This window comes from Orbicella franksi, chromosome 10, assembly GCF_964199315.1.
Source record: "Orbicella franksi chromosome 10, jaOrbFran1.1, whole genome shotgun sequence".
In the NCBI taxonomy this organism is placed as follows: domain Eukaryota; kingdom Metazoa; phylum Cnidaria; class Anthozoa; order Scleractinia; family Merulinidae; genus Orbicella; species Orbicella franksi.
The window spans coordinates 12,559,982-12,573,610 of NC_138154.1; the positions used below are offsets into that span (position 1 = coordinate 12,559,982).

Sequence of the window (13,629 nt, forward strand, 5' to 3'; positions counted from 1 at the left end):
AAAGGAGTGTAAACTAGTGACGTTTTAACGAATTGCTTTGAACTTGGATACTGTTAAATGAAGATCATAGACATAAGTATGTGCTAAAGAACTCAAAGTAATCCATCGACCATGAAATATTGCAATTGGGAGATACGTGCCAAAGAGAAGCGAAATTCCCGCTTTGTTTACACTGATACGTATGCGGCGATATGGCAAACCCCGCTGCGGATCACAATTTTCAAAGATACATTTTGTCTAACACAAGAACTCTCACTTATTAGTATCATAAAAAGATGCCCTCTGTGTACAAAGAAGCACTCGACTCAAAGCTTGTGGACCGTTAATAACTTCGTGATTGTGCGGATGGCTGATGCGCTTGCGGCTTGTAATGCAGTAAAGTTGCCGAGGATATATCCGAACCTTGTTAATAGACCTTAGATAAACGTGAGAATCCAAATTTCAGAACCAGGCTGAAAACAGATGACGAAATATTGTGTTTAGGCTTCAGGATGTGATATAGAAGTTGGCACACTCGTCTTCGAAATATCCAATCGAGTACTCAAGATGTTCGAAAAGTATACTGAGCTGTTCTAATCTGTAGCATTTATTTTGGTGAATCTACACTCTTTGGCGCCCTCCAACGTTTATGATGTGTATTTCCAGTCAAGGCTGGACAGAAATTACAAGGTAGAAAACTAGCAGGTATGACAATATGAAGAATAAACTTGCATAAATCAAGTGAAAACAAGAGAGAATCTATAGCGCTTCTTGCGTGAATACAACCAGTGACGTCACAAGGTCCTTAAACTCGGTTCCAGAGCCCGGACACAGTTTTGCTCCAAAAAGTCGATTTCAGTAGCTAAAAAAAACACTTTCCGTTAGGATTTGACAGAAATAAAGTTCACCACTATTTTAAGTACAATTGAAACTATAAACTGGGCCAATAAAAGAGAGTACGAAAATTTCGTTTCAGTGGCACTTTAATCTTTGCATGAAATTTTAGACCGGCAAAACACTTTCGCAGAACTTAACTGGTGAACTAAATGCAACTAACATAAAGCAGTTTGAAAATGAAATTCAGGTTAAAATGAAATTTCTTTGTCTCTTAACCCTAGTTATTTGTGGATCATGAATAATTAGGGTTAGAAGACAAAAGAAATTGAGAATTTTATTTCTTATTTTCTATTTTATTTTGATTTGCCACGTGCACAAACAAAAATAGAATTACAGTACAATGATTAATAAACTACAAAAATTAATATACACGATTACAATGAATATACAAAACTACAATTTATATATTAAAGGATAGAAAACGTTACAAAAACCACGGGACTTGTAAGCTTAGGTTTCCACTCAAGAAACACCAGATGACTAATTTAGATAAAGCAATTATTGACAAGCCTTATTTAATGACAGAGTTAATAGTTACCAATCCAGTACAATACAATACAATATATGTTTTATGTTTTTTCCTAGAAGATGCCAGAATCAAACTAGGTTAAAATCATTTAACCTGAATTTTATCTTGACCTACAACATATAAAAAACACATGTATACAGTCCTTTTAGGATACATGTAATATCAGTGACCAATCTTTATGACTTCAGCAATACATTAAAAATATTGTATTTGATGGGCTCCCCACATTTTGGAAACTGTCCATCTTTTCTGAAACTGTCGACCAGAGGCTAACGTTTAAAATCTTAGGACATCGTCAGCTAACCCTTTGAACTTGACAACTTATTTTTCCAGCTACAAGGAGCAAAACATAGTCTTACAGTTTGCTCAGGGATCCCTATTGGCATACGACATACTTCCCCTGCCAAAATTTTACTTGTCCGTTCAATAGGGAAACGGCATGTAATTGGAAAGTTTACTTTTTACTATTTTCACGTGACCAGTCTCCCAGTAAATCATGTCCATAGTTGCGGCTGTCGGTGGACACCAAAAATCCAGGTACAAATGAAAACCAAGGCCTCTAACTCTTTGACTGCCTTGAAGGCAGAAAGGAACACTTTCACTCTTCCTACTTGTATTTGGCTTGTATTTCCATTACTAAACGCCTTGTCCGGATCAAAACAATTAATATGATTGCGTCATGTGTTTTCAAGGATGCAGTATTACAGAGCATCAGCCGTTGAGAAAATTATGAAAATTGAGCCTCCAATGATTTCATTCATGATAAGACATCATCCCAGATGGCAGACCAAAATGATGATTTTATCGCAATGGAAAGCTGCAAATCTTTCTCTATTTTTTTCAAGTTTCAAATGGATGACAAGAGGTCAGAATGTAGGGAACTCACAACAAAACTTAAGAAATGGTAGAGTCAAACTTAACTCGTCCACTGGACGAGTTTTCGTATTGATTTAGTAGTCCCTACAATTTTTTAGTGGTCAAAGACAACCAGACAACTGCAATTATGGATTCTTGTTTGCATAATCTATATTTGTTATGATTCAGCTTTTACTCTTAATTTGCATGTTAAAAAAATAAACAATACTAAAATTTGTATGTTAACAGCTACTTGATATGCAAATCTAAACAACCAGTGCTCTCCTTTTCAGGCGGTAACCCGTAAAATTTACCGCCTGTAGCACCACTCATTACCACCTAAAATCCCTTGGAATTCTTAAAAATTCAACAGGTAAAAGAAAAAAATATATAGTTGTTTCACCAACATAATTGGCATTTTATCCTTGTAAAAGAATAAATAAACAGATTAAAAGATAAACTGCCCAGGCTATGGTTTGTAAGTTCTATCTGTGGCTTTTGAACTTCAAAGCAAGAGCCGCGAATTTTTGGCGGGCTTTCTGCCACAATTCCTTCTCATTTCTCTCCATCAGCAATGGTAAGAAGTCACGAATGGAAACAGTTACAGGTAAAGTAATTTTAGATGTTACAAGATGTGGGAAATCAGTTCCATGAACTTCCCACCTAACTATTGCCTTTAGAAAACTGGTGTTGCTAAATTGACCAACATTCACGTGTGGTGATTGAAAACTTCATCTTCGTCACGAAATGCTCCACAATTCAGGTCAAAAGTGTTTAAAATCTATTTTCAGACGACGTTTTGAGAGAATCCTTGACAATAAAACCCTTCCAGAACATGAATGAAAACAAATAATATTATGCAGCGATTTCGTTTGGTTTTGAGAGACGACCACAGATTTTGTAGTGACACTTCATAAAAGCACAGCGAGGATACCCCGGAAGTGGCTTTTGCCTATTTTTCTCTGACTCTAGGGCAAGGGAATTAAGACAAAAAATAAAACACTTAAAAATGAAAATGCTGTTTGATTTCATTTGACATCTAAAGCCATCTGATTGCTTTACCGGTTTAAAATGCCCTTTTACCTGTTGGAGAACCCTGCACAACTAGTAAGAACAATATATATATATCATAATTTACTGCTACTCACAGGCTGCCCTAGATAATCTCTCAGTTCTGGATTCATTTCTATAAACAGCTCATCTTCCAGATATGTCCACACCTCAGGTTGGCCTTCATGTACATGTTCTGCAAAAGTCTTCAAAGGAACGGCAAAACCCTGGGCTTTGTTTAAAGGACCCTGCAGTTCAGAGGAATTATAAAGGAGATTTAGCAGTAATACTTCTGTACAGTACCTACATGTAGTTAGTAGGGTTCATCATTGGAGACTTATCTTAAGCAGGGACTCTGCTCATTTAACAAACACCACATTTATTGTGACCAGTAGACATTGTCTTTACAGTCACAATCATTATGATCCTGACTAGGATTTGAACGCAGGCCTGCCACTCAATCTAGAGTTCAGTGGACATTAACCCAGGGCTGTGCTCTAGAAGTGCCTGGATACGACAGGCGACTAACTTAGGCCTTTGGGTGACTGGAAAAACTTACTTTTTCCTTTTGTCTCCTTGTAATTTTTCTTAGACCACAGCCTTGGAACCACTGCACTAGCTCATTGTAGCTTGTTTTTTTTTCGGGAGGGGGGGGGGGGGGGAGGGAAGGAGGGGGAGGGTTGCATTCATGAGTACATGTATAAACACCCTGACAGCATTGCATGTTCCACTTCTGGTTGCAATGGAGTGCAAAATGTCAGTTTACAATACTCGATGGTCATACATCCATTCAAGGCTAATTTAATATTTAACAAATAAAGAAGCCCAAGCTGTCTATCACACTGTGATAAAACATGATGGGCATTTGAGAACACAAGGAAAATGTAGAAAACACGAGCTGCAGGCGAGTGTTTTCCACATTTCTCGAGTGTTCTCAAATGTCTGGAGTGTTTTATCACAGCGTAATACACAGCTTAGGCTTCTTCATTTGTTTTATGATATAGAGGTAATGTGGTGAAAAACAATAAAATACGCTTTTTCTATGTTTTATACTCTGATAAAACATGGGTTTTTGACCAATCAGAGCATGTACAGGGTACTATCTATATTATAAATCAGTGTAATAAATCAGAGCACCATCTTACCTCTGTGGCTTTCATTGATACTCTCTTGTCTCCATAATTACTGACAAGGAATGATTTAGTCCAGTTCATAGCTTTCCAGTTTCTAACAATGTCTGTTATAACAACTGGTCTGCAAACAAAACAAAACAAAACAGAAACTCTCAACACATTAAAAGATAACACATACATGTAGCGACACAGTGACACTAGATCCACATTTAAAGAAGCTATGTCACGGTTTGCACATCTTGAAAAGTTTAGCCTAATTTTTTCAAGTTTGTCGCTTAAAATCTGTGTCAATCTTCTCCATCCTTAACCGTCCTTGTTCTGTTACTATTTATTATCATCTCTCTGGTGTTTTTCTATCTTAGTACTCAAAATGTCGGCACTGAGCTCCTAAAATTTATCTCCTATTTTGCATTTTGTGACCATAAATGGAAACCACCCTCTTCACATGGCAAAATACATGTACCCCCTTCTAGCCACATGACCATGATAATGATCAACAGGTGGTAAAACATCAAGAATTATTACCTGTAGTACCCATTGAAATAACAGCCTTCAAAAGTACAATAATACTTGCTGGACCGGGAAACAAACAATGGATGGCTGGGTCGTGCAGAGGTTCTCTTACCATCCTCCACCCTATCCCCACCCCCAGGAAAAAAACAAACAAAAAAACGAACTCATGCTTATATGTGGATTGAATGACAGAGTTCAATGTTCTCTTCCGTAGCAAACAACATTTGGTTGATCAGCTACTTTAACCTTACTGTTACAGTAGGTACCTTTTGGCATCATAGCAACGGATGAATTCCTCCAGGCTTAGGTCAGAGCGGCGATCAACGGTGAAGTTGTCTCCGAAGTTACACGGAAGTTCTACAGCGTTTTGATCTGTACTGCTGTAAAATCTGTGTGAAACTTGGATTGATCTCCATGTCCGAGAAAACAACTCAGTATTTTTCAAACAAAACAGTGAAACGCTGCCAACTGACAGTAGAATGGCAAAAACACAATATCCCCAAAGACTTTGGTTGTGAAGATTCTCGTCGATTGGCGAAACATCGCTCGAAGTAGAACTGCCAACTGTAGAGTCCGTGAAATTCTTACTTGTCAAGTAAGATTTCTTTTTCTCCCTTTGTCGAACCGTTGTACCTTTGGCCATTTCGTCTCGCCATAGATTTTTTAAACCGATCTTTTCCTAAATCTTGCTTTCTTAGTTCATATCATTTTAGTATTCCCAAATCTGCAGCCATTTTGTTTCTTAGTCGACAATCATTGGAATCTCGTCACGTGATCAAATTAAAGGTTCACAATTGGCTGATGTATTTGACAGTGTCATTTTCGCGCTTGTTTTCAAACATAGCTGACATTTCTGTGTTGTGAACGGTTATCAACGTGTATTTGGCTGTATAGGGGAGAATTTTAAGTTGTTCAAATTGTTCTAGATAGGTACTCGGTATCAAGATGCAGAGAAATACCCGTATGCAGCGAGAACTTAGCATTCTAAAGAAGGAACCACCGCCTGGAATCTCATGTTGGCCAGTTGACGACCAAATTGATAAGCTGCAAGCAGGTTTTGACTTGATTTCTTGTTACTCCTTGGTTTATAGTCTTAAGTTTATCATGGACTGGCTGAAAGCGTGCCATTTAAGAAAGTTGACATTCCCCGAAAAATCTTCTTAAGTCTGTAGAGCGCTGGAGAGCGCTAGCTTAAAGGAGGTCACTCCAAAAAGCTTACCTTGCCTATAGCTTGAGTAAACATTTCGCTTTTCCACTCACCGAAATTTCAGCCTTAAAAGTCCCCGCTATCCTGAGGAAATTTGTCTCGAAAGAAGCCCAAAACTGTACTTGGCAGCCAGACTGTGTTTATATATGCGACGTCATTCCGTCCGACTCCGAATTGGCGGGAAGGAGAAAAACCTCCACAATGCTCCTACACAATGTAAGCACAGTGTATTTTTTTCCAAGCGATTATCCACTTCTCTATTTTCACCGCTATCATTTTCGGAGTTTGGAGCATGTTTGGCTCAAAATAATACGGCTCAAGAGCAGCCATAACCCAGAGTGGTGGTTAAAAGGCTTGTCAGAAGCCATTTTTACAAATTTATATATCTGCAGAAATTCTTGTGCCCTCATTAGCTAATTTTCATTGTGAGTAAGTGGACAGACACATGAATTTATAATTGATGCGATGCATCGATGAGCAAGAGTGGACAATTTGACGATTTGTTGAGAATGAATAGACAATTAATTTTGTCATAGCATCACATAGTCAAAGTAGTCTATGGATCCACTTGGCTATCCACACCTACTTTGACAATCTTATGAAATTCACGATTGATAACAGGACAGACACATGAAAAACTGATATCAATTGGTTAATTGGACAAAATGTCTCGGACAGAATGACGTCACAAAAACGCAGCCTGGCTGATTAACCAAGTGATGGCGAGGTCAATACTGTAAGGTCGAGGTTTGAGATTTTTCTGTTAAGACCAAATGTTTGAGGTTGATGGGTTGTTTATTACTGTATATGGCATTTTGCTTTGTTTTTGCAAGCCATTAATTGACCTGTGGGAGAATAATGCCCTACAATTAGCCAATCAGAGCATGTGTTACAATGTATGTCGGCTACAGGAGCAAGCCATCTAATAATTATGTTGAACATCCATCAAGCATGTCCTACATGTATACTCCCTCAGCAGACATTTTTCTTCTTGAAATGAAGTGTCTGAAGACTTGCTCGAGATCTCCACTCGTAGATTGTCAAACATTTCATGGCTTAATCAGCCAGAACATGATCAAATGGTTTATGATGTGCTTAGAAAGTTGTAAAATACTTTGTGTATGCCAGAATCTCAGAATAAATCTCAGATGCCAAATGAACTCTTCATAAGGTAGAGAGAGAAAAACAATCCTTTACCACTGAAGCATGTTTGCTGCTTTGCAAGGGTTGTACTGTATGCCCGGTCTCTTCTGCATTGGCTCGAAAGGGTTTTTTGTGGGGAGAGTTTGTTAAGAGATGTGAGTGCAGGCATAAAATAATGTGGAAAGTGATGGCAGAGGTTTGCTACCCAGTGGATCCTTTTGACTTGGTGCCTGCACTCACCTTGAACAGATTTCTATGAGGAGTGCTTTGAACAACTTCTGCAGAGGAGAGAGCCATACTGAATGCTTAGAAAAATATCTGTATGCCTAACATCAGGTCAAGTTCTTTTAAGCTCTGAAGACTGGATAATGTGTATAAGTTTTGTGATTATTTTTCTTTTTTTTTCTTTAGAAATCTTAGGTTCAAAAGGAACACCCTATAGTGGAGGGACTTTTAAGCTGGAAATTCAACTTCCTGAGAGGTTGGTAGACACTTTGTATATATGTACACTACCTGTATTGTTGACGTCTATCACGGCATGACATTTTTTGTTGTGTCTTTAGTAACAAGACGTGTCCCAGTGTGTACAATGTAGGTAATAACGACTTTGTCATACATTGCACTATTTGATCCCTTGCTTTGTGTAAAGCTGTTACATGTATGATAGCTGACCAAAATACATTTAAGTTCTTTGATTCCTTAATTTTCCTTCATAGGCTTTGCAATAGCATTGAAGGATACAATTCCCTTTTTAAAAACAGCCTCAATCTGCAACTTATAGAGTTGATGAATATCCAAAACACTAAGGGTGCATTTCTTTAAAAAAAGATCCAAGATTGGATTCTTAAATCCGAAAACGGATTTTGCATTTCTTTACTAAACTGATCGATCCTAGATCACTTGGATCATGGTGCATCAAAGGAACCAAAGAATCCTTGCCCGGAGTGGATTCTTCCGTTCCTTTGATGCACCATGATCCAAGAGATATTGGAATAATCTGTTTAGAAAAGAAACGCAAAATCCATTTCGGATTTAAGAACGCAGTCTTGGATTTTCTTAAAGAAACGCACCCTAGGAAAATAGACACACCAAATAATATGTAGCAATGCAGCAAATAATATTGTAATGTTAGTGCTGCAAGTAGCGCTAGCATCTTGTTGTAAGCAGTGCTGCAAGTTATTATAAATTGCAAGTAATGTTTGTGATGTAAGTAAATTTAGTATTGTAAAATTGTAAATTATAAAGTGTGGTAAACGAACAAAAATGGACACGTAATAATCATCCTTTTGTTATTTGCAGATACCCATTTTACCCTCCTAAAGTGCGGTTTGTTACTAAAATCTATCATCCAAACATTGATGGAAATGGCCGCATCTGTCTTGACACTCTTCAAATGCCTCCAAAGGTACAGTAACTAATATTTTTGCATACATTGACGAAGAAGAACACATTTGGAATCCTGGGGCCTAATTTTTAGTGCACTAGCCAGGCTCCTGATCAAGCTGTCAAGGTTGATTCTGGCTGTGGTCACATGTTGTGTTCTTGAGCAAGACACTTTTACAAGCCATTTGTTGCATCTCCCGCTGCAGATGAATCTACATCAATTTGTATTAATGTAAGAGGCAAGCTGATGATAACCTGAGGTCTAACCTCTGATGGGATGTCGATTTTGATCCAGGAATGACCATGCAGTAATAATATTTCTAGTGTCATACTATTACAGCTGGATGAGTAGCCTGCAGAACAGGCGGATTAGCAGGGCAGAGAGTGAAACGCAAGATATGACAGTTTGTGCCAGTTTGGCTCATTTGCATTTTTTAACGTTACACCACATTGGAATACAGTACATACATGGACATGAGACCTAGAAATGGCACAGGGGTTTGGTATAAATTTACGATTTCAGCTCAAGGATAACTGGTTTTCACAGGCAGGCAATACTTTTTGAACTGAAATTCTTTATATTAAGAAAAACTTTGGACCGGTAGATGGTCAAACCAGGTGGGCAAAATCATCCTCACAGCTGGTCAATTTGTCTGGTGCCTGGGTGGCCCTTACAGAAACCACTGATGGTAGTTTTACTTCTTAAAACACAACCCAGCTTTCTTATGCAGAGCATCAGGCTGAAGCAGTTTCCGTCTTTTTCACTCTTGGTATCCACTGCACACAGCTTCAAGTTGTGCTGTGGAAACTGTTAGTCATGATAACATTCCCATGTTTAACACAATTTTTTGAAATGTTAATTACAGGGAGCTTGGAAACCAGCGTGGAACATTTCAACTGTGCTGACATCGATCCAACTTCTGATGGCAGAACCAAACCCAGAGGATCCACTCGATGCTGAAATTGTAATTATTTTTTAATTAGTATTAAGTAATTGCAGGTTCAAAAAAGTATATTCTCCTTCTGGGCAGGTAGGTACCTTTCATTCTCACTTGCCCAATGGGCAAGGGATCAGAGAAGTCGTCTGCCAACTAAATCATTAAAAGAGCAAACTAAGACAAACTAAGGGAAAGCTGGAACCCTGAATTATGTAATTTAATAAAATGTTGTTTAGCATTTCAAAAGCATACATGTCAGGCAATGTCAGTCTGATCAAGTTGTGTCTATTTTATACAAAGAGGGTCTACCATATGTTTGGCAGGATGTGGGAAGACAGAAATTTTGATGGTGGGATGCAGGAATAATACTTCAGCAGGAGCGGCATTTGCTCATTTCGATTCATGTAGGTGGGATGCCAGATAGCAGAAGTGGAATGAAAAACAGAACATCATAAGTTACAGATCTATATTACACAGAGTGACTTCTGCAACTCTAATTCTGGAATCAGAATGGTCATTCTGAGCGAGGCAGGATGACACGATTGAGCCCAAAATGGCCTGGGAATGCCGGACTGGAAAAGGCTATGTTGGTTCGTGTTCATGGTAGCACTCTGCACTTGTGTATCGTGTTTTGTGCTCTTCCCTGCTCTGCAGGCTACCTGGACAAATGCATGCCAGTAGACCTACAGAATGAAAGTTAATACATGTACTTGCATAATGCATGCCATTCTAAAATCTTTTTGCTCCTGCAGTCTAATGAATTCAAGTACAACAAGCCACAGTTTCTTGAAAAAGCAAAAGAATGGACTCAAAAGTATGCGACTAGTAACAAAGTTACAGCTGCTTCAGTAAAGGTACGGTTGGTCTTAAAATGTTTTAACACTGTTGAGCCATGTGAAATATTATCAATAATGTTTACCGGTATGTGTTTTGTTCCAGTTGCCAGGATTATGGTAGAATTGGAAATAATAGGGATGACACCATCTTTGCTTCGTTCTCTGTCTACTCTAGACATGTTTTACTTGGCCAAAAATTTCTCAAACTCTGCTATGGCCCCGTTCTCCCAGAGGCAGGGCTGGAAAAAAAAAATTGAATTCCACCTTGCCCCTCAGACAAGCAGCTCTCAAATCTTGCTTACCCTGGGCAAGTCTTAGTTCTTAGCTGACTCATTTCGTAATGTTTCAAGGTGACTTGCTTGGGCCCTTGCTCATTGTGCAAGTTAGAATGAAACATTACTAGTGCTTGTCCCAGATGACTGGATGGCACTTTTTGCAAGCCCTGAGAGGAGAGAAAGAATTAAGTCACAAACTCTGCTTCTGAACGCCCTGCTATTTTAACTCTTAGCTATTTTGGGATATATTTTTATAAGGACGAAGCACAATTCACTGTAACAATTGAGACTACAAGCCCTAGTTTTCTATGAGGGAATAGTCAATGAGGTGTAGCCAAGTTGGCTATCTCTCATATAGAAAATGAGGGTGACTAGTCTTATTTTAGTAGACACTCTAAAGGATTACACCACAAGACCTACAATTTTGCATATTTTTAGATTCAATAATTTTCAGTTTCAAGAGCAGTACATGTGCGATCGTTGTCTATCAGGGAATAGAAAACAATGAGAGAATCAACCAGATTCATGGATTTCCAGTAGAACACAGCTGAGTGGCTACTAGTCCATCATTCATGCAGTATTTGGTAACTGGAAATTTGTAAGATCGCATTTGGTAACCACACAGACAAAAGATGATAAACCTGAACATCAACTAGCCAAACTGGTTTTCTTGACAGGTTTCTTCAAGTGACACTCATGTTGAAGCTGAGGACAGCAGTGACTCTGATGATGACAGCAGTGATGAAGAGAATCCAGAAAACAACCCTCCTGTCCACCCCAGCCAGGGGGTCAAGAGAGCAGCCTCTGCACACCTCCCTAGAGAAACCAAAACACTGAAACAAAATAATGAATAGCCTTGTTCAGAAACATTCTGTGATAGGATCAGTGAACAAATTAAATTTAATTCGTTATGAACTCAGAAGGCTACCCTTAACCTGTATGCCTGAGTCATTTGAAAAATACAATGTAGTTTCATTTTGTCAAGCTTGCTAGTTGCATTTGTTGACATTTTCTTAAAAAAATACAAAATTCTTTGTAATAAATTGAGTAAAAACCACTGTATAAGAAATATGTAACAATTCATGAAATAAAATATTCAGTTCTTCAAGTTTTCTCTGATTTCGATTGTAAACCTCCTGAAAAATATGTGAAGGAAAGATTTACTACTCTTTGGCTTTGCACATGCTCAAATTTTCCAGGCATAGTCAATCAATAAACGGATAATCAATATCAGTTGAAGATTGGCGATAGCAATTAATGAAAATTGATAAAGATAAAAGTTGTGACTTATCGATTGTTATCAATTACCAATAGTAATCGATAGCGACTGATTCATCTGTTGGTATCGATTATTATCCAATGGTATCAGAAATTATGTTTGTTCTTTTACAAGTTATGCTGATAAAATGTTTGACAAAATTTGTCTATAATGGTTTTATTTGGTCAATTTATCATAGCCTGCTTGCCTTTTACAATCACTGACAGCTGGTAGAAACATTTTGGGCTTTACATCTTTCTTTGCTACAGTCATGGACTAAAGCAGTGGAGACACTCCCCCCCCCCCCCCCAAAAAAAAAATCCTGTGTTTTTCAATGTCCAATTTTCACATTTCGACCCCCTTTTCAATGTTGTAACCACGTGAGTGTCCATGGAGCATATTTCAACACTGAAAAGGGGGAGAGGGGGGCATAAGAAATTAAAACAAACGTAAGAACAGATCTCGGGGTAGGCCAAAATGAAAATACAATCTAGTAGCATGCTGAAGATGAACGTCTCGTGTTGTTCCAGGTATTATTTTACACAATGACAAAACCATCTGAATAATTGCGGTGGTTATTGTCGATTTTCTTTTAATCGATAACGATAATTATTGACATTCCTGAAGACAGGAATTATCGATTGTAAATGGGTTTTTGCCAATAATGAGCAATTGATAAAGAAATTTTTCTGTGAGTTATCGATTGTTATTGATTACTAATGTCAATCGACAGCGATGAGCTATTGATATCGACTGAATAGATTGATTTCCAATATCGATTTTTATCGATTGACTACGCCTGGAAGTTTTCACTATCATGTTAATGTTTGATGCTTTAAAAATCTCACTATTATGCTGGAAAGGCTAATATTTATCCAAAGCACTTGTTTTATTGAAGCATGAGGCATGCCTCGATGAAGGAAAGTCTCTAGTACTAATAATGAAAAAAAAAACGCGCTCTGATCGAGCAGACCGCTTGAATTAGCCTGTTGGCATGTGCTGTGTACTGTGTAGTCAAGGGACTGGTGCCCAGATTTTTCTCGGCCTGCTCAAAGCCCCAAATGTCTACCTTGTCCGTCTCCAGACATATCGCATAAAAGTGTTATACAGAGATGGATAACGGATTAGAAATGCCATCTTTGAATGATGTTTAACCCATTGACACCTGTGCCGGCCGTCATCCCCCGTGACCCCCGTGACGAGTGTTGGCCCTTTGTTCCACTTCTGACGTCATCACCTTTGAATAAAATTAACCTCACCTATACTCGAGTTCTGTAGGAGGAAAAGAACTTTCGAGTGATACCCAGACCAAAGAAAACTAAATCGAGCGTGAACTATGCACAAAAATGCTCAGAAATTGGAGTGCAAAACTCGGAGCAAAATTTCCCTCAACTACACTTGGCTACTCCGTGCTAATAATTTCCCGTCTTGGTGATTCTTTCTCGGGAATTCTTGAACTGGAAGCAAGCCCAATAGAAGGTCAACAACTGCAGCAAAAAGATAAGAAAAGTAGTAAAAGGAAAGGAGAAAAAAATTAAAAAACCGAAAAGCCTATTTCTTATATCAAAATATTGATTTGCGCGCATGCCCGAGCAAAGGTGTCATAAAACGCGATGCCAGTGGAGAGAAATAA

At 38.3% G+C, this 13,629-nt stretch overlaps 2 protein-coding genes across 10 annotated transcripts in view; one reads left to right on the forward strand and one right to left on the reverse strand.

Moving 5' to 3' along the window:
* LOC145499458 (uncharacterized) overlaps nt 1-5,704 on the reverse strand; it is a 31,482-nt gene extending 25,778 nt beyond the window's left edge. For 8 of the 9 annotated variants that reach the window (XR_014050941.1, XR_014050939.1, XR_014050940.1 and 5 more), the window contains exons 1-3: nt 5,223-5,704; nt 4,456-4,564; nt 3,409-3,558 (exon numbers count right to left, since the gene is read on the reverse strand). Coding sequence is in view for 1 of the 9 variants with exons in the window: in XM_081478974.1 (XP_081335100.1) it covers nt 3,409-3,558; nt 4,456-4,564; nt 5,223-5,599 (636 nt within the window). In the remaining 8 variants the exon portion in view is untranslated. The remainder of the gene's footprint in view (nt 1-3,408; nt 3,559-4,455; nt 4,565-5,222) is intronic. The other variant, XM_081478974.1, reaches the window with a different exon arrangement.
* A 107-nt stretch (nt 5,705-5,811) lies between these two features.
* On the forward strand, nt 5,812-11,846 carry LOC145499461 (ubiquitin-conjugating enzyme E2 T-like). The gene is made up of 6 exons (XM_081478977.1): nt 5,812-6,010; nt 7,718-7,787; nt 8,606-8,711; nt 9,556-9,654; nt 10,380-10,481; nt 11,416-11,846. The coding sequence occupies exons 1-6, from the start codon at nt 5,902-5,904 to the stop codon at nt 11,590-11,592; spliced, it is 663 nt and encodes a 220-aa protein (XP_081335103.1). The 5' UTR covers nt 5,812-5,901; the 3' UTR covers nt 11,593-11,846.
* The last annotated feature ends 1,783 nt before the right edge of the window (nt 11,847-13,629 follow it).